Source organism: Ranitomeya imitator, chromosome 5 (assembly GCF_032444005.1).
Source record: "Ranitomeya imitator isolate aRanImi1 chromosome 5, aRanImi1.pri, whole genome shotgun sequence".
NCBI classification, from domain to species: Eukaryota; Metazoa; Chordata; class Amphibia; order Anura; family Dendrobatidae; genus Ranitomeya; species Ranitomeya imitator.
Window position 1 is genome coordinate 308582190 of NC_091286.1, and position 23834 is coordinate 308606023.

The 23834-nt window shown below is 42.2% G+C and overlaps 1 protein-coding gene across 1 annotated transcript in view; it reads left to right on the forward strand.

Moving 5' to 3' along the window:
* The window catches only part of ASCC3 (activating signal cointegrator 1 complex subunit 3), an 887461-nt gene that overhangs the window by 173509 nt on the left and 690118 nt on the right, over positions 1-23834 (forward strand). The window contains exon 9 of the mRNA XM_069726311.1: positions 533-673. Within this exon, the coding sequence (XP_069582412.1) occupies positions 533-673 (141 nt within the window). The remainder of the gene's footprint in view (positions 1-532; positions 674-23834) is intronic.

Sequence of the window (23834 nt, forward strand, 5' to 3'; positions counted from 1 at the left end):
TCTTCGCACATGATCGTAATGTAAAACAAGGCTAAATCCGGCATAACCTGCATTCTGCTCCGATTACTGTGCTTTGGATGGCATCCCCCTTTGAATGGCAGCGGGTATCCCATGTAGTCACTGTTCTGTTGTCTATTACTGGTAAAGAAAGAAAAAGTTTTTCAAGGGTATTAGTCATTCGTAATTCACACAAAGAATGCTGCTTAATTTAGTTCATTACTATTACAGCAATTCGTGTTTGTGCCCTGAAAATCTTATTACCCATGTGAAAAGCTATGAAAATGCGTTTAGCTGTGATGCAGAACCAATTTTGGAAGTGATGAGGCTGTATAAACAAAATCCATTGTCCTCTAAACAGCTGCACACTTATCCCGGGAAGATAACGACTTTTCATATATCACTATTAAGATTTTTCACTGTAAGTGGCGCGGATCATATTTCACAATAAATTGTGATTTGTACTGCTTGCTCTGGGACAAATGACATTGTGAGTTTGGCTCATTCATCAAGCTGGTGTCCTTTTTTTGTGCAGATTGTGTATGTTGCTCCCATGAAGGCCCTGGCAGCTGAGATGACAAATTACTTCAGCAAGCGTCTGGAGCCACTGGGTGTCACCGTGAAAGAGCTGACTGGTGATATGCAGTTGTCAAAAGGTGAAATTTTACGTACCCAGGTAAGTTCGGCTAAGGTGAAATGTATGACATTTGCTTTATGCCTTTCACCTCATTGACTTGACTTGTCGGAGTTGTATTTCTATGTATTATTAAGGTAAATGATGATCCGTCCCGCTTGTGAAAAATGACACTGGTGAAAGGACCGCACAAAATGACTGATTGGTGATTTTAGCGTTGCGTTAATGCTTGTAGCTACTCATTGTAGCAGATGCAGTTTATATGGTCTCATCCCAAAACACACTTTATTCCTGTTTTTAGCACGCTCTGCTGTTTTTTTTCCTCCAAATGCAATGTTTCTATTATTAATTTACAGACATCTGTGACCTTACATCGGAGAATTTAAATAATTGAAATATATATAACCCAAGTATACTTTCAAGTACAAGTTTTCTTTGTTTTTTTCCATAAAAGCTGGGCAATGTTTTTCATAACTACCGTACATTAAACTGCAGACAGATTTGCCGACTTCAGGTAAACCCCTTCGCTAAAATCCACACCACCGCAAGCCTTGACATTTATGGAACTCTTAAAAGATTTCTCCACGTTGTGTGTGTTTTGGGGAGGATTAGCTGCGTAGCGGTAGGCTGAGATGGGGTCAATGCAGCCAGAGACCGGTACACAGAAGTGTGCTTTACACATGGCTTCTCTTCATTTATATTGTTGGTGTACAATATATGTATAAAGCCTTCAAACACAAATTAACCCCTGCTCAGCTGAGCACTATGTACTCCTCGACTTTCCTGACTATACAGGTGGTCTACCACCAACCACCCAAAAAGAGCATGTGTTGCCCACCAATATCACCAACTGGAGGCAAGGAGTGGTCAGAGGCAGAGTCTCATGAACAGACATCTTCTTCCCACTATATAGTGCACTCACTGCACATCTTATCTAACCTAGTAATAGATCAGCTCAACACCACGACTGGGGGTTACAGAGACCATGACGGAATGACAAGCCCCATTACATTACTAGACCTGCCCATCATTCCATACCAATCCAGGCCCCAAACAGGAATGACCAAACTACTATGATCGGGATATCCAGCATTTACTGGATTCCTTATACTTCACCCAGTCTATTATGCATATATATTCTTTCGGAAATATAGCATTCTCCGATCACTCATCCTGCCACCATCTCACAGTTTGTATTTGTAGTATTGGTAGAAATCATACATCTTGTTTTCCCTCCTTAGGGTCAATTGATTTGAGTGTATACAAAATCGTTTAGTTTCATCCCGAAAACTCAGACAATTTATTATCACTTGTCTTCTGTGTACAATCTGTATACAATTGTTTTTTACAGCAACTATTAATATTTTACAAGACCGTTTACAGTTCCCTATGCTACAGAACTGCAATGTATCCTTGGATGCTATACTGTGGATCTGTATGGCACCTGATTTATGGAGGAAACCCGTGCATGCTGTCATTTTTTTTTACACGAATATTTGTTCAGTGAAAAAAAAATCTGCCCTGCCGCATTAACGCCTTCACCCTGAAGTCTGTTTTCACCGTCCCGACCAGGCCAATTTTTGTGGTCATAACTTACTCTGGAACCCTTCAAGAGATCTCGGTGATTCTGACAATTTTTCTTGTGACATATTGTACTTCGTGTTAGTGGTAACATTTCTTTGATATGACTTGCGTTTACTTGTGAAAAAAAAACGGAAATATTGGAAAAATTTTGAAAATTGCGCAATTTACAAACTTTCAATTTTTATGTCCTTAAATCAGAGAGTTATAGCGCACAAAATAGTTAATAAATAACATTTCACACATGTCTACTTTACATCAGCACAATTTTGGGTACATAATTTTTTTGTTAGGAAGTTATAAGGGTTAAAAGTTGGCCAGCGATTTCTCATTTTTACAACAACATTTGCAAAACCATTTTTTAAGGACCACATACAATTTTAAGTCAGTTTGAGGGGTCTATATGATAGAAAATACCCCAAAATGACACCGTTCTAAAAACTGCACCCCTCAAGGTACTCAAAACCACATTCAAGAAGTTTACTTTTCGTTCACAAAAATTTGTTAGCCCCAAGTTTTACATTTTCACACTGGAGGCAGACTGGGGCTCAGAAGGGAGGAGGGCATTTGGATTTGGTAGCGGAGAATTTGCTGAATTTCTTTAGGGGGGAAATGAGCCATTTTGCTTTTCTGGAGCCTTTGTGCTCCCAGTAACCTGGAATCCCCCTATATTTCCGTTAACAGATGACAGAGCTGAGTGAGGACTTGCTTTTTTGTGGATTGAGTTGAATCTTTTATTGGGAACATTTTACATAATGTTTGGGGTCACATTTATCCGGTGCTCTACGCTGAGCACTTACTTTGCGGTTTCCATCTAAATCTCTGAGTGATGTGATTCAGACGAAACCCCCAAGGGATCCAATCACTATAATGAGGCAGCAGAGTTACTCTGGACTCCGTCTGGCTTCTGTTCAGTGGTGTCCTTTTCAAAATTGTGGCCGATGGCACTTTTTATGCAATCCTAAAAGAAAAACACCATCGGACTACAGGTCCTATGGCGTCCACAGTGCCTCCATCTGCCTCATTATAGGGAATCTTCTGCCGGGGCCCTGTCTGAATCATGTATTTTCAGAGATTCACACGGCAACCCCCCGGTGTAAGCGTTCAGTGCAGAGTTTTACTGCGATCTTTGGGAAGCAAAATGAAAAAATGCAACAACATGTGAAGAATTGGTTTTATTTTTTACGTCGCTCCTCGTGCAGTATAAGTGATTAGGCGACTTTTTTCTTTGGGTCGGTGCGATTACAGCTATACCAGATGTATATCTGGTTTTTGTGATTGGCTGCTGTCACACACTAAGGCTACGTTCACATTTGCGTTGTGCGCCGCTGCGTCGGCGACGCAACGCACAACGCAAATAAAAACGCACCAAAACGCATGCTAAAACGCTGCGTTTTGCGACGCATGCGTCCTTTTTTGCCGAAATTTGGACGCAAAAAAATTGCAACTTGTTGCGTTTTCTGCACCCAACGCTTGCGGCAAAAAAAAGGCATGCGTCGCACAACGCAGCATAACGCATGTCCATGCGCCCCCCATGTTAAATATAGGGGCGCATTGCGCATGCGTCGCCGCTGCGGCGCCTGACGCAAACACGCAAAACGCTAATGTGAACGTACACTAAAAGACGCTTTTTATTGCAAAAGCTAGTTTTTGCATCACCATAGTTTGAGAGCTATAATTTTTTCATATGTCGGCCGACAGAGACATGTGTGGGCTTGTTTTTTGCGGGATGAGCTGACGTTTTTATTTTACTATTCATGGGCACATGACATTTTTTGATCGCTTTCAATTCTGATTTTTGGGAGGGAATTTTTTCTTATATATACCTTTCTGCGTGTGGTAAAATTGGTAAGACTGCTTTAGGCTATGTGCACACGTATTCTAGGTCCACTGCGAATTTTTCTGCAGCGGATTTGATAAATCCGCAGTGGAAAACCGCTGCGGATTTATCGCAGATTTACTGCATTTTTTCTGTGGTTTTCAGTGCGGTTTTCCATAGGGGACGCTGTAAAACCGCTGTGGAATAAGTGACATGCTGCGGAATGTAAACCGCTGCGTTTCCGCACGTTTTTTTTCCGCAGCATGTGTACAGTGTTTTTGGTTTCCCATAGGTTTACATTGAACTGTAAACTCATGGGAAACTGCTGCGGATCCGCATCAAAATCCGCATCGTGTGCGCATACCCTTATTCTTCGGGTCAGTACGATTACAGCGATGCCTCATTTATATCTTTTTATGTTTTGGTGCTTTTACACAATAAAAACTATTTTATGGAAAAAATAATTATTTTTACATCTCTTTATTCTGAGAGCTATAACTATTTAATTTTTTCTGCTGATAGAGCTGTATGGCGGCTTGTTTTTTGCGGGACAAGATGACATTTTCAGCTGTACCATTTCCAGTTACATCCGTCTGTTTAATCGCGTTTTATTGCACTTTTTGTTCGACGGTATGATGATAAAGCATTGTTTTTTGCCTTGGTTTTTTGGTCTTTTTTTTTTTTTACTATGTTCACTGAAGAGCTTAACTAGTGGGACAGTTTTATAGAGCGGGTCGTTACTGACGTGGCGATACCAAATATGTGTACTTCTATTGTTTTTTTATTTACATAAATGTATTGGAAAAATATTTTTTTTTTTTTTTTTTCTTAGGGATTTAAAAAAAAATATATTTTTACACTTTGTAATTTATTTTTTTTTCTCCACTTTTTTACATTGTCCCAGGATGGGACCTTGCTGTAGTACATCAGATTGCTGATCTTACACTTTGCACTGCAGAGAATCACATCAGTATCTAACAGGCAGGGAAGGAGGCATGCCAATGCCTGCTTTCAGCAGGCGCTCACAAGCCACCTTCCCTGCAGGAGTCAGAAGGACCATGTGGCCATCACGGTCTCAACCAACTTGCGGACATAGGCACTTTTCAGACTCTAGCATAGACTATCCACCATGAATTGTCTTTCTCCAGTTTCAGCACAATAGCATGTGTTGAGCTAATCCAGCTGTCTTTTATTAGACCTTGAAGACATGGCATGGAGTATTATAGTGACCTTTCAAACCCAGGCTCAAACCCCGGATCCAAAATCCAGTCAAAAATAAAACCATCTCAGTAGGCTATTGTTACTGATGCCCTTTCTCCCAGGACTTGCATCACTGAGGCAAAGCACCTCGGTGACACATACCTTCCATCCAGAATCTTACCTCCTGCTTTCTTACAATTTATATATATTTTTTTTCATATAATTTATTACAAGTAAAACTACGCAGCTAAGATAGAACAAAGCAAAAATAATCACTTTGTATAATTATACAATCAGAGTCTCAAACCATTCTCATAATAATCCCTTTACAAAAAAAAACCTTTATTGATTAAAAGAACCCACAATTGGTTCACACCACAATAATTGACTAAATGAAAACTCAAAAACTGTGCTCATACAAAAAACTTAAAAGGTGGGGTGTACTAGGTGTCCATGGTGCATAAAACTATGCTCACACCTGCCTACCTGCGGAGGTTGGAACCCTAGGGGGGAACGTTGCGGCGCCCCCGCTCTGTGATGGCTATCCCTAGGGACCCTATTACACCCTACCGCCACTAGGGAATCCCTCTACCCAGGATTTAGGGGGACCCCTATCAATAGACATAAATATCTACTATGCTAGTGGAACCCTAGGCCCCAACACATTAAAAACAATAGAAGAACACATCAGGCAAATTCATGGCACTATGGTGCAGAAATCTCTCACTTGTATTTATACTGCATCTGATAGTGATAAATGATTTACACACAAAAATCTCTCACTAGTGTTGCACCTGATAGTGCTCGATTCTTCAATATCAGGTCAGCTATAGATGTTACTCCAATAGTCTTAGACCTTTTTAGCTGATACACCCCCAAATACAATTGTTAATATCCTAGAGTGAATATAGGGGCAATCAGATTCAAATGCCCTTTGGCTATATAGATCTGCCCAGCCACTCGGATTTTGATGTACCAGAAAAACAACAGGGTTCACATAACACATAAAAGAGCAACAGATATTCCATAACCCTTCAGATGCATGTTGATACTCATCTCCTTTCACCCACCATTTGCCAGATATAGCGCCTTAAGGCGCTATATCTGGCAAATGGCGGGTGAAAGGCCTCAAATTTGAGATCTTTGGTTCCAACCACCGTGTCTTTGTGCGACGCAGAAAAGGTGAACGGATGGACTCTACATGCCTGTTTCCCACCGTGAAGCATGGAGAAGGAGGTGTGATGGTGTTGGGGTGTTTTGCTGGTGACACTATTGGGGATTTATTCAGAATTGAAGGTATACTGAACCAGCATGGCTACCACAGCATCTTGCAGCGGCATGCTATTCCATCCGATTTGCGTTTAGTTGGAACATCATTTATTTTTCAACTGGACAATGATCCCAAACACACCTCCAGGCTGTGTAAGGGCTATTTGACCAAGAAGGAGAGTGATGGGGTGCTACACCAGATGACCTGGCCTCCACAGTCACCAGACCTGAACCCAATCGAGATGGTTTGGGGTGAGCTGGACCGCAGAGTGATGGTAAAAGGACCAACAAGTGCTAAGCATCTCTGGGCACTCCTTCAAGATTGTTGGAAGACCATTCTCAGTGACTGCCTCTTGAATCTCATCAAGAGAATGCCAAGAGTGTGCAAAGCAGTCATCAAAGCAAAAGGTGGCTACTTTGAAGAACCTAGAATATAAGACATAATTTCAGTTGTTTCACACTTTTTTGTTAAGTATATAATTCCTCATGTGTTAATTCATAGTTTCGATGCCTAAATCTTTGATAAGATTTTGAGAAACTCCTTCAATTTTTTGCCCATGTTCAGCTAATTGCTTTCTTTTAATTATTCTTGCACTGTATGAGATACAGTATATTCTACACAGTAATCTGCTTGATTAAAGTCTTTACTTGTTATACAAATACAATTAGGTCCAAAAATATTTGGACAGTATCAGAATCTTTGTGATTTGGGCTCTGCATGCCACTGATTTTATTGGGATGCAATTGAAGTGTAAACTTTCAGGTTTAATTAAAGGAGTTGAATAAAAATATCCTGTGAAACATTTAGGAGTTTCAACTAGTGATGAGCGAATATACTCGTCACTCGAGATTTCCCGAGCACGTTCGGGTGTCCTCCAAGTATTTTTTACTGCTTGGAGATTTAGTTTTCCTTGCAGCAGCTGGATGATTTACATCTGTTAGCCATCTGAATCCCCTTACATGTGGGGATTCCCTAGCAACCAGGCAACCCCCACATGTACTTATGCTGGCTATTTGCTGTAAATCATTCAGCTGAGGCGATGAAAACTAAATCTCTGAGCACTTCCAGATACTCGGAGGACACCCGAGTATGCTCGGGAAATCTCGAGTAACGAGTATATTCTCTCATCACTAGTTGCAACCATTTTTTAACAAAGCTTCTGCATTTCAAAGGTTTAAAGTCAGGGGATGTTGCTTCCAGTTCTGAGCTGACAGTGTAGCTGGTTTCAATTTGTCCAGCATTGTTAAGAAGTCTGACCAAAGTGGTCTACATATAAGAATTGCAGCCAAAATACATGAAACATGAAAAGAAGGCCAAATGAATTGGGGTGGACAAAAAAATTGATAGCAGGTGCCAAATGTTTGGCTTTACCAAAAGGCAATTTGTCTGACGAAAGACTGTAGAGCTGTACAATAAGAAGTGTCTTCAGGCAACAGTAAATCATGGTGGAGGTTCTCTGTAAGTTTGAGACTGTATTTCTACAAATTAAATTGGGGATTTGGTCAGGATTAATGGTGTCCTTAATGCGGAGAAATACAGGCAGTTACTGCTCCATCATGCAATACCATTAGGGTAGCATTTGATTGGTTCCTAATATATTTTACAGCACGATAATGTCCTCCACCATACAGCCAATGTCATTAAAAACTATCCTAAGGGTAAAGAAGAATATGGAGTTCTTGAAGTGATTTATATAGCTCTCATAGATCCCTGATCTCAACCTTATTGTGTGTCTGGAAAAACACGAAGAAATATAAAGATTTGTGGATGCCTGCATCCACTGAGTGGCCTGTGGTTAGTTCTCCAAGATGTTTGGAACAACCTGCTTGTTGAGTTCTGCCCAGAACTATGTGCAAGTGTACCTAGATGAATTTATGCTTTTATACTAGTTGAAGGCGGTCACATTAAATATTGATGATTTCACATTTCTCTTTTGTTAATACCCTTTGCATTTTGTTAATTGATAAGAACAATAGACCACTAACTCTTCAGAATTTATTCCACACCTGCCTAAAACTTGTGCACAATTCTTTATGTATGATACCACTTTTTCCCTGACTTTGGACATTTAGCTCACATTAACGTTATTGTTCCTACCCAGACAACAATAGATTCTGCAGCGATTCAATCTTTTTTCAGGTTTTACACATAAAGGGTCTACACTGTTGACTTTGTTAAGCACGTGCGTTCATACAGAATGTTACATGTATTGTCCTAAAATCTTGCGTTTACCGTACTTTTTTCCTGGGCTTTTCAATTGAATTAGTGCGTCTTTGTACATGTTGTGCTGTGTCAGAAATTTCCGGGTGCCATGTAATCTCCTAGACTAAAGGTTACAATACAGCGACACAATGGGACTAATTTAAAAACTCCGCTTTTGTCCTTGCGGTGCTTGTTTCATAACTCTCTTTGCTGAGACATTCATTTTCAGGTTGGAGAAGAAAAAAAAAAAGAGGCACAGAACACATTTATCAGAGCCCGGCAATATATTTCCCGTGTAATAAGAGTCGGATTTTCTGCCGTTTTGCGTGAGAACGGATGGAGCCATTGTTTTAGCTCCAAATATCTGTTTATTAAAAATGAACAAACTGTAGTTTACTGCCAACGCTTATGGCTCCTGTAGTTAGGACACAAATCACACACGTAAGCAGACAGAAGACATTTCACCAGAACAACCTTACTATTTCATTTTGTGCTATTTGGTAAATTTCATTATACTCAATTGAGTGAAGAGCTTTTACATTTTTTATGGTGCGGTGTCAGCATGCAAAATTGCCTGCTAGGAAATGGAATCTATTTAGTACTTTATGGGAGAAAGGTTCCCGACTCCCGTCTCCTAATGCAATGGTCCGTGCATGCTTTATTCCCGCACAGGTGTAAAATTGCTAAACAGCGCTCAAGAATAGGCGCACCGCTAATAAATGCAGCCTCTCTCCAGCACCAAACAAGGCCATTTCCCGCTTTCAAAAATAAATCCCAGTGTACTAGCTTTCCGAAAATGTGCTCCATGCTGAGGGGTGCGATTATTTAAAGTCTACCAAGTGAGTGGCTCTGTCTGCGCTTATGCCGTTAGGGTATTAATATTACTAGAAGATGGGCTATCTCCTGATCTCATAATAGGTGGAGCAAATAATAGTATCAGTGCCCTTTGGAAACTTTCCTAATTATTTCTGTCTGATGGAGTGTAATGACACTGTCATTGTGATATTTGCTCTTGTAGCGTGTTTCATTTCAATGATGTATAGAATATTTCTGCCATGGAACACTTGGTGAAAAATGGTGATGGCGTAAAGCTGCTAAATTCTCTATGGAGTGGATACTGTATTATATGATTTTTTTTTTTTTTATCAGTGCAATGTTCTCTCTGCACAAAGACCGCTATGGTACTTCAAATGCTAATCCGATTCAGGCCTTCAGTGCTTGTTCTTCAATAAAGCATGACTTTCAGCTAACCTTCTGCTTACCCACATCTAAATGTGTTCATCTGAAGGGAAATCTCTTCTAAAACCAGGATTAGGCCGCTCCAACTTTTGGAATCTATATTCGGAGACTTTTTTTTTTCTCTCCTTCCACATTCTTTCTCGGCTTCTTTTTAGCATAATGAGGCTTTAATTTCCAGCATGCATAAAATAGCCATCTCATTTCCCCACAAAATTGCAGTCTCCGAGTTTTTTTTCTTCTTTTCTTAAAATATCATTTGTTTGAGCTGATGATCTTTTTATATTTGCAGTGAAGGAAGATTGCTGAGGAGCTGAATCGTTTTTTTAGTTCCAATGTGGCGCTCAGATGAAGGGTGTCTAAGCATGTCTTCTCTTGGCAGGTTTGGTTTCTTAGTTTATCGCGGCACTTCCCGCTGATCAACTTCTTAATCTGTTTTAAGCCTTTTAGATGTGATTTCAATTACTTTTTACCTTCAGCCAGAAGAATTAGCGCATTCTTCTCCTTCATTAATATCTGTCTTAAACCGTTAATTAGATCTCCATGTGGTCTTAATGCTGACAGTTACATGGAGCTCGTATATTTTACATGTCCATATGTTTTCAGTTAATCATATGGAGCTGGGGTTAGGGAGCGAATGGTTGGAACAGCAAGTGCCAGGCCTCACTTCTGCAGCAAGTTACCATGTTCACTGACTTTCTCCCTGTGGTTTCTGTTGATTGCTAATGCATATAATAAATGTAGATGGAGCATTTGTTTTTGCCTCTTCTGTCTTTGTCCGATTCTGAAAAAAAAAACAACCCTTAAAATGTAACTTTTAATATTAAATGTTATTAAGAACAATACATTTATGATTTTCTTGAAAGTAGACCTAAAAGTAGCACCTCTCAGGACTTTGAAATATTATCTAGATATTGGGCAGTGGGTTATACACAGGGTGGTATAGGAGTCCTACAGTGGCCCTAACGGGTCCCTTATACACTAATGACCTACCTAGCAGCTGAGGATGGCACCCTAAAATTCAATATGGCGCCCCCGCTCAACGTCGCCAGTCGCTTAAAGTCCCTGCATGCCCCTATTCTAGGTCCGTACCAGTAAACCAACATGCACAATATTAGAACTTGTTGTCTATGATACCGCTAAGCTGTGTCTATAAGACAGTCTCAAATAGTTGGAGGCCAGAGGTTTATATGGCTAAAATAACATCTCTTGCTAATTAGCTGAGTACCTCCAAACTTAGATCCCAGCTTCGATGGTGTTTAGTAAAGTGCGTATGTGCTCAAAGTGTATAGTACATGGAATACTAATGTATGTAAGTCACTTTCACATGCAGTTTAAAGGCGTTCCATACAAAAAGTGCTGGTATTCATAAACCGCTCATATTAAATTCTATAAACATCACTTAGCTGGTTGTAGTAACTTTCAGTATTGTTGTTCCTTGCACAGGACGATGTGCTGTCGAGAAGGATGATGATTAGCAGCCTGTTTTCACTGGCTGGTTATTCGGAAATGAGTGTGACTAGGAGCACTGTGAATCTTTATGATATCTCACTTCCCAAGCAACGCACTGAAGAATACAATAGCTTCCTAATTTGTATGACCTTTTCAGAGGTTTCTGGCAGAACTGTTGCCGGGAGTTCATCAGTGTCCATGAAAATCCATTAAATCTAATCTGTGATCAGTTTGTGCTATGCAATTTGACAACAGCATGAGGTAAGGGCATAAACCCTGACTCCAGTGATACATTACTTAATAAACGGTGTGCGGCAATTATTATAATGACGTTTTTTGTTCTGCTGCAGTTTTAGCAGAGCTCAGTTATTGAGTTGTGTATAACCCTGCTGTCACCAAAATGTTTTGTGTGCTTTGTATAATAGAGTTTCACAACAGCTTTGGTCCAAGGGTTTACATTATACTGAAAAAATCCCAAGGACGACAACATTTTTTTAAAGGGGTACTTACATAAATACATCACCAGAACCACTGTCAGTACATTAACGCATCATCAGAACCAAGTTTTGAGATGGATTTGGAGAGTTTATGCTCAATGTCTGCTCCCAAAAAAATCTGTTTGAAAACACCCAAGCCTTCACTGAGTTTGTGGAACATAAGCTGATCATAAACTCAACCAAATCCTTCTCATAATCTCAAAACTAAGTTTTGAGGATGATTTCAGTTTTAACATAGCCATGAAGTACTTAATGGATTCCTACATGTGTACAAGATCAGAACTACCGTCAGTACTAGTGTTGAGCAAACATGGTCGGATAAGGTGTTATCCGAGCACGCTTGGGTACTAAAAAACATCATCTGGTAAGTATATTACTATTGCTCTGCACCGTTGATTATGGCCCCATAGATGCTCCTTATAAAGCTGTGCCCCATATATATTGCTCTGCACCGTTGATTATGGCCCCATAGATGCTCCTTATAAAGCTGTGCCCCATATATTTATTGCTCTGCACCGTTGATTATGGCCCCATAGATGCTCCTTATAAAGCTGTGCCCCATATATTTATTGCTCTGCACCTTTGATTATGGCCCCATAGATGCTCCTTATAAAGCTGTGCCCCATATATTTATTGCTCTGCACCTTTGATTATGGCCCCATAGATGCTCCTTATAAAGCTGTGCCACATATAATGCTCTGCACCTTTGATTATGGCCCCATAGATGCTCCTTATAAAGCTGTGCCCCATATATTTATTGCTCTGCACCGTTGATTATGGCCCCATAGATGCTCCTTATAAAGCTGTGCCATATAGAATGCTGCTGGTGCTGCAATAAAAAAAAAAAAAATCACATACTCACCTCTCTTTGCTCAGGGTGCCGGCGCTTTCAATAATTACCTGCTCCTCGTGCGGCTCCGTCTCCAGCACTGACGCTCAGCAGAGGGCGCGCACTGACTACGTCACCGCGCCCTCTAACCTGAGCGTCACAGCTAGAGGACGCTGCAGACGGAGCCGCACCGGAGCGAGGAGCAGGTAAATATAGCGCTGCGCTCCCCGTATACTTACCTGCTCCCAGCGCGGTCCCTGCAGTCCCTGGCTTCCCCGGCGCTGCAGCTTCTTCCTGTAATTGAGCGGTCACAGTTACCGATCATTTACAGCAATGAATATGCGGCTCTTCCCCTATGGGAGGTGGAGCCGCCTATTCATTTCTGTAATGAGCGGTGCCATGTGACCACTCAGTACAGGAAGAATCTGCAGCGCCGGGGAAGCCAGGGACTGCAGGCACCGCGCTGGGAGCAGGTAAGTATAACTACACAGCCCCCGCTCCCCCTCACCTGCCGACCCCCGGGTATATGACTCGAGTATAAGCCAAGAGGGGGACTTTCAGCCCCAAAAAATGGGCTGAAAATCTCGGCTTATACTCGAGTATATACGGTAATTAGTAAATTGTGTCCACCTGTGTGTCATTTATTCTCAGCATAACTACAGCTGTTCTGTGACTGCCTCAGATGTTTGTTTGAGAACATTAGGGATTAAACAGCATCATGAAAAACAAGGAACACCTCTCACAGGTCAGGGATAAAGTTGTGGAGAAGAGTAAGTGTCACCACACAGCTGTTGGGTGACTGTGGGCTGCTTCCCTGCCCCTAACACTAGGTGGTGCCTTAGCTCTCCCTATTCCCCGGGATACTTCTGAAGGTAAGGATGCCGGGTCCTCCAGCCTTGCCTTATCTCCTGAGTCAGTAATCCGTCTGTTCCCCCACCCAGGGAAGAGGGGTACCACAGTGCACCGTAGTACACCAACCTGACAAACAAGGCAACACAATCAAGGGTTAACAAAAAACTCAAGGCAACAAAATATTCACTCACACATAACAGAGGAATGCATGGGGGCGTGGAGGTAGGGGAGTAAACCAAAATTGAGAAGGATAGGGAATTACTACACATACAACCCAAGCAACAGTCACAGATAACTCCTCCAACACTCCTTCTCATATGAACATCTGTCCCTCCGGAAGCCATGCAGCAAATACTAGCTCTGACAAGGATTTACAACAGAGTCCAGATTTTAAAGGTGGAAAAGGGGTGGTTAACTGATCTCCGCTTCGGGCACAGAGATTTTCAGCATGGCCGATTAACCCCTGTTCTGCCAGAAGGAATAAACACCATTAAAATGAAGGAAAAGTGCTTCTTCTCAGCGCAGGAGTAGGAGTAATCAGATGCTGTGGTCTTCTAGCAACACACTGTTGCGGTAACCCCATAACAGTAAGCTTTTAACATCTCACAGAGCACTGTTCAATCCATCATCCAAAAATGAAATGATTATGGCACAACTGCAAACCTAACAAGACATGGCCGTCCACGTACACTGTTATTTCAAGCAAGGTGAACACTAATTAAAGAAGCAGCCAAGAGACCCATGGGCTCTCTGGACGAGCTGCGGAGTTTCACAGCTCAGGTGGGAGAATCTGTCCACAGGATAACTGTAAGCAGTATACGCCATAAATCTGGCCTTTACAAAAAGTTTTCAAGAAGAAGGGCATTTTTAAAGCAAGCCACAAGAAGTCACATTTGCAGTTTGGAAAAGGACACATCTAGCATGTGGAAGAAGTTTCTCTGGTCAGAGGAGATCAAAGTAGAACTTTTTGGGCTAAATGCAAAATGCTGTGTGTGGCTGAAAACTAACAATGCACTTTACCTTGAAAACACCACCCTTCGGCCGGGGCCACACTACCGTAGAATACGGACGAGTGTTATGCGAGAAACCATCGCATAACACTCGGACCAGTGTTAATCTATGTGGAAGCTCACATCGCTGTTTTTTTTCTCTGGCGTATTCTACGCGCGAGTGAAATCGCAGCATGCTGCTATTGTACTCGTATATCATCCGAGTCTCGCCAATGCAAGCCTATGGGTGCGAGAACACCACACGGACCATCAGTGTGACTTGCGACAAATGCGCACACATTTTCCTCATTTCAGCCCATTGAGCCATTAAATTCAATGGGGAAAATCAGTAAGAAATGTAAAGCCACACACATGTCATACGGATACAAAGGTGCGAGAAATTCACATCATCGCATTGCAAACACATTACACATGGATGACCATATGGAGAACACTCGTGCGACACTCGGCAGGGAGGCTCGGACCCATTTTCCATATGTTAAGTGTGACCCCAGCCTAAAGGTACCGTCACACTAAACGATATCGCTAGCAATCCGTGACGTTGCAGCGTCCTGGCTAGCGATATCGTTCAGTTTGACACACAGCAGCGATCAGAATCCTGCTGTGATGTCGTTGGTCGCTGCAGAAAGTCCAGCACTTTATTTCGTCGCTGGACTCCCTGCAGACATCGCTGAATCGGCGTGTGTGACGCCGATTCAGCGATGTCTTCGCTGGTAACCAGGGTAAACATCGGGTTACTAAGCGCAGGGCCGCGCTTAGTAACCCGATGTTTACCCTGGTTACCAGCGTAAAAGTAAAAAAAAAAAAAAAAAAAACCACTACATACTTACCTTCCGCTGTCTGTCCCTCGGCGCTCTGCTTCTCTGCCCTGTGTAAGCACAACGGCCGGAAAGCAGAGCGGTGACGTCACTGCTGTGCTTTCCGGCCGCTGTGCTTACACAGGGCAGAGAAGCAGAGCGCCGAGGGACAGACAGCGGAAGGTAAGTATGTAGTGTTTTTTTTTTTTTTTACTTTTACGCTGGTAACCAGGGTAAACATCGGGTTACTAAGCGCGGCCCTGTGCTTAGTAACCCGATGTTTACCCTGGTTACCGGCATAGTTGGTCGCTGGAGAGCTGTCTGTGTGACAGCTCTCCAGCGTCCAAACAGCGACGCTGCAGCGATCCAGATCGTTGTCGGTATCGCTGCAGCGTCGCTTAGTGTGACGGTACCTTTACTGTGAATCATAGTGGTGGCATCACCATGCTGTAGGGATGCTTTTCTTCAGCAGGGATAGGGAAGCTGGACAGAGTTGATGGGAAGAGTCTGCATAAGACTTGAGATTGAGGTGAAGGTTCAACTTCCAGCAACATGAGGACCCTAAACATACTGCCAGAGCTACAACGGAATGGCTTAGAGCAAATTACATTCCTGTGTGCGTGTACGGCCCAGTCACAGTCCAGACCTAAATCCCAGTAAGAATCTGTGATAATACTTGAAAATTGCTGTTCGCAGATTCTCTCCATCCAATCATACTCAGCTAGAGCTAGTTTTGCAAAGAATAATGTGCAAAAATTTCAACATCTATATATGCAAATCTGGTAGAGACATACCCCAAAAGACTTCCACCGGTAATCATGTATCAGTTCGTTTCTACGCCACAAATACCTGTTAGTTTATATTGGTAGATCACACAGAAATCCAACTAAAATACATTTAAGTTTGTGGGTCTGAAAAGTTCATGGGGTATGAATACTTTTTCAAGGCATTGTACATGCGAATGTCCTTTTCAAACTACAGTAATTGCTGTGAATTTGCAGTGCGAAATCTGTAGCAAATCTGCCCTGTTTTCTGCTCTTTGTAGAGCAGTTCTGTATTTAGACAGAACAGTCCCACAAGCTCCATGTGTGGGTGAAGAGCAGACCTTGCACCATGGCAGTTGTTTGTTCCTTTCTACAGTGTAATCAGAACGTGCTCGCCTCCAGATTTCTGCCTGTCCTGCTCTTGTGAGAAGGTATCGCAGTGCAGGAGCATCTGCGGCATTCATTGTCTTTTCAGTGATCTTGAATAAAAGCCTCCAGTGTACTTGCATATATCACTGGATATTTTTCCATCACTGAAGATATTTAGAAGAATTTGACTACTGACATTATTTCGTTCCTCAGGTGACCTCTTTGGGGTGGCAATGAAATGCAAATGCTTTGACTCATCCGCTTTTAGCTACAAATGAGAGATTTAGTTCTCTTGGAGGACTCATAAAATATGTATTAACTGCTCATTTTGTCTTAAATCCTCAGCTGATAATGTACTCAACAGTCAGAGTGTTTGCAGTTTCCTGCTCTGCTGCATATTCTGTCTTAACTTTTCTTTAGATATACACTTCTTTTTCTAATTCCCAATATTTTCCATATAATTCTTAAGCGAGCATCTTCATTATTTGTGTCTTATCCACCGAATATCATGATCTTTACTAAAAAAAAAAAAAAAAAAAAAAACCTTAAAATTAGTGATCATACAATTTTCACACCGGATACTAAGGACTTTTTAAACTCCTATTTCCTATTCTTTCCGTAACAGTTTTCAACAATGACAAGTAAAACCATACACCGCTGATAGCACAGGATCCAGCAGTGACATTAGATGCCACAGCTCCACCTGCTCGGCCTTCACAGTGACCTTGCAAAAGATAGTTAGGTTCTGTTCATTGTAACTATGTACATGTGTTGTTTCTTGAAACAACATAAAATTAGTCTAAAAAAAAGTCCCAGTCGCCAGTGTGAAATTGAAAGATTTCTATTTTTCATTTTTAATAAAGATTGTGATATGAGAAAAAGAACATTTCCAAAAATAAAAATAAAAATTATAGAGCACAATAATCTGATTTCATCAGTGGGTCATTTTCTGATTACAAATTCTAAGATCCAATGGCAAATTTTAGCACTAATTCTCCCATGAAAATGTAAATTAGGTTAATATACATGTGCTAATACATATAATTATCACCTGCACTATTTGATCCATATGTAAACTTACATGGACCAGTTACGGTACTTTTTTATGTATTCGTATGATAGCATTTTCTGAGTCTCGTAGGTGTAAATTGAAAATTGACTTCCATTCATCACAGAAGATGCTGTGCGACCTAGCTGTTCTCGTTGCTTGTCACTAGGTGCCATTGGAGATTGTAACAGTGCTAATAACAAGAAATTGTGGCTATAGGTTAGTATATTAACACTACACTACAAAGTACCAAAAGTGGAAAAATGTGTGCACCACCTGAGTGGACCAGGTCCAGCGACATGATCTTTGATGTCTCATGTAAATATACTTTGCTCTATTGATACAGGCAGGATGCATTAACAGTTCTGTGTGCCTAATGCTCATCTCAATATTTATTGGATTATTTGTTCTTTACATTGCTCCCTATCTTCCCATTGTGGAGACATAATGTGATTTGATTACCTTTCCCTCAGCGTTGGTAGTAAGTGCTTGGAGAACATAGCTATTTACTGCACAAGTGAGCGATAGAAGAAAATTAGGAGCAAAGTATAAGTCCATGCTTATAATTGTACTAATGTGCTGGACCATGTAATACAATTTTAAACCTTACGTACATGGCGGTATTATGACACTTTACAACTTCCCAAGTGTATAGACCTTTGACCCTCTGTGTAAAGGGAGAATAGCTCCATAATGTTGTGCCCTAAGACAGCCTCATGTCTATATCTCCATATTCATAGTCCTGAGCTGTAGGATCTCCTTCTGTATTTTTACAAGTGATGAGCGAATATACTCGTTACTCGAGATTTCCCAAGCACGCTCGGCGGTCGTCCGAATATTTTTTAGTGCTCGGAGATTTAGTTTTCATCGCCGCAGCTGAATGATTTACATCTGTTAGCCAGCATAAGTACATGTGGGGGTTGCCTGGTTGCTAGAGAATCCCCACATGTACTTATACTGGCTAACAGATGTAAATCATTCAGCTGCGGCGAGAAAAACTAAAACTCTGAGCACTAAAAAATACTCGGAGGACCCCCGAGCGTGCTCGAGAAATCTCGAGTAACGAGTATATTCGCTCATCACTAATTTTTACGCCCAGCAGGGTTCATGAAGACTTAAAATGAAGCATTACAATTTCTCATCATACTTTATTGACATAACATTTTTAGTGGTCACCCTTATTGTCTTCCCCATTGCAGGAGGTCAGATGGGAGTTGACTCCCTTTCCTAACTTCTTTTATGCCACTGACACAATTGACAGTGGCATTTAAGAGGTTGAATTGTCTCAATTGGTACTTGGTCAGATCACAATAGGAAAAAACTTGCTGAGGTCATTGAGGTTCTTGGTGCCTATTGTTCTTGGCTGAATGAAATAATAAAGCGGTACACAGTGAGCTCCATCTAGTGATGGGTGCTGATAGTCAGAATGTTTTCTTAATGGGAGTCAGAAAAGCTATTACATCATTGGGTAAGGTAGTAAAACATACTATATGGTCACATGTACCCTTCTCATTGCACAGAGAATAACTTTTCTGCTATATCGACTCCCCTGTGTCACTGTAATTTGCAGCAATATCTTGCACACGCGCCTATACTGCGTAGTGGGTATGTCCATTCCATAACAAGCAGGAAAGAAAATATTTCCCACGGAATAATAGAGACCTTGCACATCAGAGGAGAGAGAAATGGGGTCCCCCAATCTCCCCACCGTACCACCAGAGTCCCTTCCACCCACCGTGAAGTCCCCCGGGCCACCAGCATCTTCCGGGAAGAAAATGGCGGGCAGTGCGCCCGCCGAGATCTGCGGACTGGCACCCGGCAAAAATAGAATTTTTTTCCCATTGTTTCATTTAGATCACTGTGATAGACCCTATCACAATGATTAAAATAGAAAAAAAATAGTAAATCAGACCCCCTTTATCACCCACTTAGGTAGACATAATAAAATAAACAAATGTATTTATTTCCATTAGGGTTAGAGTTGGGCTAAAGTTAGGGTTAGGGTTGGGCTAGGGTTAGAGTTGGGCTAGGATTAGGGTTGGGGCTAGGATTAGGGTTGGGGCTAGGGTTAGGGTTGGGCTAAAGTTAGGGTTGGGCTAGGGTTAGAGTTGGGCTAGGATTAGGGTTGGGGCTAAGATTAGGGTTGGGGCTAGGATTAGGGTTGGGGCTAGGGTTAGGGTTGGGCTAAAGTTAGGGTTGGGCTAGGATTAGGGTTGGGACTATGGTTAGGGTTAGATTTGGGGGGCTTCCACTGTTTAGGTACATCAGGGGGTCTCCTTTCTGAGCTCTGCCATGCACCCAAACAATGGCTTTCCCCACATATGGGGTATCGGCGTACTCAGGAGAAATTTCACAAATTTTTTTGTGAAAAAGTAAAATGTTCACTTTTTCCTTCCACATTAATTTACTTTAGTTCTCGTGAAGCACCTGAAGGGTTAATAAACTTTTTGAATGTGCATTTGCCCACCTTGAGGGGTGCAGTTTTTAGAATGGTGTCACTTTTTTGTATTTTCTGTCATATTGAGCCCCCAAACTCACTTCAAATGTGAGGTGGTCCCTAAAAGAATGGTTTTGTAAATTTTGTTGGAAAAATGAGACATTGCTGGTCAAATTTTAACCCTTATAATGTCCTAATAAAAAAAAAAAATGTTTCCAAAATTGTGCTGATGTAAAGTAGACATGTGGGAAATGTTATTTATTAACTATTTTGTGTAACACCGCTCTCTGATTTAAGGGTAAAAAAATTAAAAGTTTGAAAATTGCAAAATATTTGTATTAAAAAAAAAAGAATTAAAATAAAAAATCATGTTATACTCACCTCTCAAGTCTCAGCGCTGCACGCGGCCATCCGGTCTCAGGTTTGCTATGCGACCAGGACCTTCGGTGACGTTGCGGTCACATGACCGTGACGTCACCGAAGGTCCTGGTCGCACAGCATCTTTGGAACCGGACCGCCGCCTGCAGCGCCCAGGAGATCGGGGCGTCAGAGGGTGAGTATATCATCATGATTTTATTATTTTTAACACTACTATTGATGCTGCATATTGCTGCATATGCAGCATCAATAGTAGGGGTAAATCCCGCAGCGGAACCCGCAGGACAAACCGCGATAAATCTGCAGGGATAACCGCAGCGGGTTTGCCCAGCAGATTTATCAAATCCGCTGCGGGAGAACCCGCAGGATAAAAAGGAACGTGTGAATGTGGCCTAAGACTAACATATAAGCAGAAGCTGCCCCTTTTTTTCTTGATGACAAGTCCTTTTTAGTGCAATGATCTGAGCATTTCAGTGTGTCGTGACTGCTTGTGAGAGCAGCACATGGAGGACTAAAACATCATTTCTTTATTCATGATCTGATTAAAGGGAACATGTCACCAGGTTTTGGCCGATACGAGTTACGGCCACCGCCTTTCACGGGTTATATACTGCATTCTAAAAAATGCTGAAAGAGAAGAAAATTTGTATACTCACCTGGGGGTGGTCCGGTCCGATGAGTGTCGTAGTTCCTGGTCCGGCGCCTCCCATCTTCTTGCGATGCCGCCCTCCTGCTTGCTTTACAGGCTCCTCAGCATTGCGCTCCTGCACAGGCGTACCTCACTACCGCAGTGTGCAGGCACTGGGTAAGGTCAGAGAGGGCCAGCACCTGCTCACTTCAGGAATTTGGTCTGCCCTCAAAAGGACAGAGAAGTATGCCTGCGCAGGAGCGCGATGCTGGGGAGCCTGTTAAGCACCCATCGGACTACACCCCCCCACAGGTGAGTATAATAAGTTATTTTTCTTTTCTGGCAGGTCGGATCGGGGGCTTATCTACAGCTTTATGCAATGCTGTAGATAAGCCCTGAAAGGCAGTGGCCGTAACTGTATCGACTAAACCAGGTTCACTTTAAAACAGTATCCAAAGGTGTGTTTGGGCAGGTCACCAGGGCTCCTATCTTTTGGGGTCCGCAATTAGCAGTCAGAACTGCTCATAGGTTTACAGGGTCTTATGCTTATTACTCAAATATGCAAATCTCCTGTAAAGACTAATGGTTAATTGAAGTGGGCCAATAATCTGTGAGTGTTTGTAGGAACACTTGTTCCCAATTATCTGCCGGCTATCACCCAATGAACCAACAAAACTGTCATTTTTCAGGTCATCAAATAATTTAGACCAACATAGTGTAACAATAATGATTATCGGCTTCTCCGTCCGGTATAAAGGAGGAATATTCTGGTGATTAATATGAGGTTTTCAGCAATGTGTCACTTGCTTTACTGCATGCAGCCACTGTGATACAATCACTGTTATTTCTGCTGCTGATCTAGCAGTGCTCTAAATGCTGAGCCCTATATAACCTCACTCACACCACTGATTGGCAGCTTTCTGTGTACATTGTACAATGACGAAAAACTGCTTATAAAAGACTGATTTTATTGAAACCGCAGCAACACAGCCTTAGGCTGGGATCACACATACGAGAAATATGCCGAGTCTCGCATGTTAATACCCGGCACTGCCGCCGTCACTCAGGAGCGGAGCATGAGGCTGCATGTATTTCTGTGCAGCCGCACGCTCTGTGTCACGCCGTTAACGGCGATAAAGGGGCAGGATGGCGACCCGCACCTGTCCCTGCCACTATAATGGGGCCCTGGCTTTCCCTTATCTCAGGGGTACCTATAATGGTTAGGAGGCCTGAGCCGCCAGCGTATCCCTGTCTCCTGTGCAGGCCCTATCAGTGTCCCCCTCTCCCCCCAAGGGAGGTGGACTGCACCAGTGTATAAATACGACAGTTAAACAGGTTATACAGACATGGTAACTAAGCGTCTCAAACTCACCAAATGCTCACAAAACCACAGAGGAAACACAGAGAAGGGAAGAGAAGGAAAAAAACTAGGAAGGAAAACAGGATTAACATGCAACCAAAACAGCAGACACCAATCTCTGTAAATAAACCTCAAAGCTCCTAATACCACGCTCCTTCACACTCCAAGCCAGGCAGCAGAACTGATCACTGACAACAGTTGTAGACAAAGCTGAGTCTATATAGGAGCGGAGATTACCAAAACCAAATCAGCTGAGAGACATAGCTCTTAGTAACTTCAGTAACAAGGTTTAACTCCTGCCCTGCTGGCACAAGACAGCCAGGTCAGAATTCAGGAGAAGAGCATCTGTTCATCGCGTGTGAACGAGGCCCAGAGCGCTGCAGTTCTCTGGAACCTCTCTGTCGCGGTAGCCCCGTGACACTCTGCTCCTGAGTTATGGCGGCAATACCGGGTATTAACATGCGAGACTCGGCATATTTCTCGTATGTGTGATCCCGACCTTATAATTGACACATCCCCGCTCAGTCCATACTTCAAGCTGCTTTCAGATTACATAGCAAAACCTGCTGATAGATTGCCTTTAACGTTCTGTTCCCATCGTTTCTCACTGGCCATTTTAAAAAGGCCTGTAAACGGGTGATGACTGACAAGTATTTGACGTGCTAGTTATCAGGCCAAGTTCGGCCCATCCAAATGGGCCATAAGATGTAGCGCTCTCGAATATAGACCTTTTCATTTAGACAAACCCCCTTTTGCTTCTGATTTATAGAATTGATAGATAATCTGATTAACATAAGCCGCCCGTCTCTAACATCTATTTGAATGTAAATGTGTTGTATCCTTTTGTGCTTGCGAAGAAGATGGGGCGGATTATGTGCTTACTCTGTGTACTGTTTTGCCATACGAATGTGTGTATGGGACTGTCGGTTGGTCGCTCGCTCACGGCTTAGTGCAATGGGTAAGATCATAAGCACACAAGGTTAGAAGGATTGCCTTTCCCGATAGCGTTAATGCTTACATTAGTTGAGGTTCTTCTTGTTTTTTTGTTTTCCCGGCTTGTGTTGCTGAACATTTTCACTGTGTAATACACGTACAAGGCTTCACTGCTTTCCCCGCTCACTTGGGATTGCTGTTCTGGAATGGAGGAAAAAGCTTAGAAGGCTGAATAGATTGTGGCGTCCAAAAGATTACAGATGATTAATTGTAGCGGTGATGACAAAGTAGAAGTGAATGGTGAGACAGAGACCATGATAAGGGTGTCAGACTTGAATAAGGTGCGCAGTGCTGAGGATGGCAGGCCGCATCAGGGCCTCTGAGTAATATGGATGACCGTGCTGATGGGTTTTGTCAGCTGATGGACTGTAATATTGAGTCGTGAGCGTTCAACTCCCAGCCGCAATCTGCTGCTAATAAAATAAAATAATAGTTCTTGATACTTAGTCTCTTAGATGAGTGCAATGATTAGAAACATCGC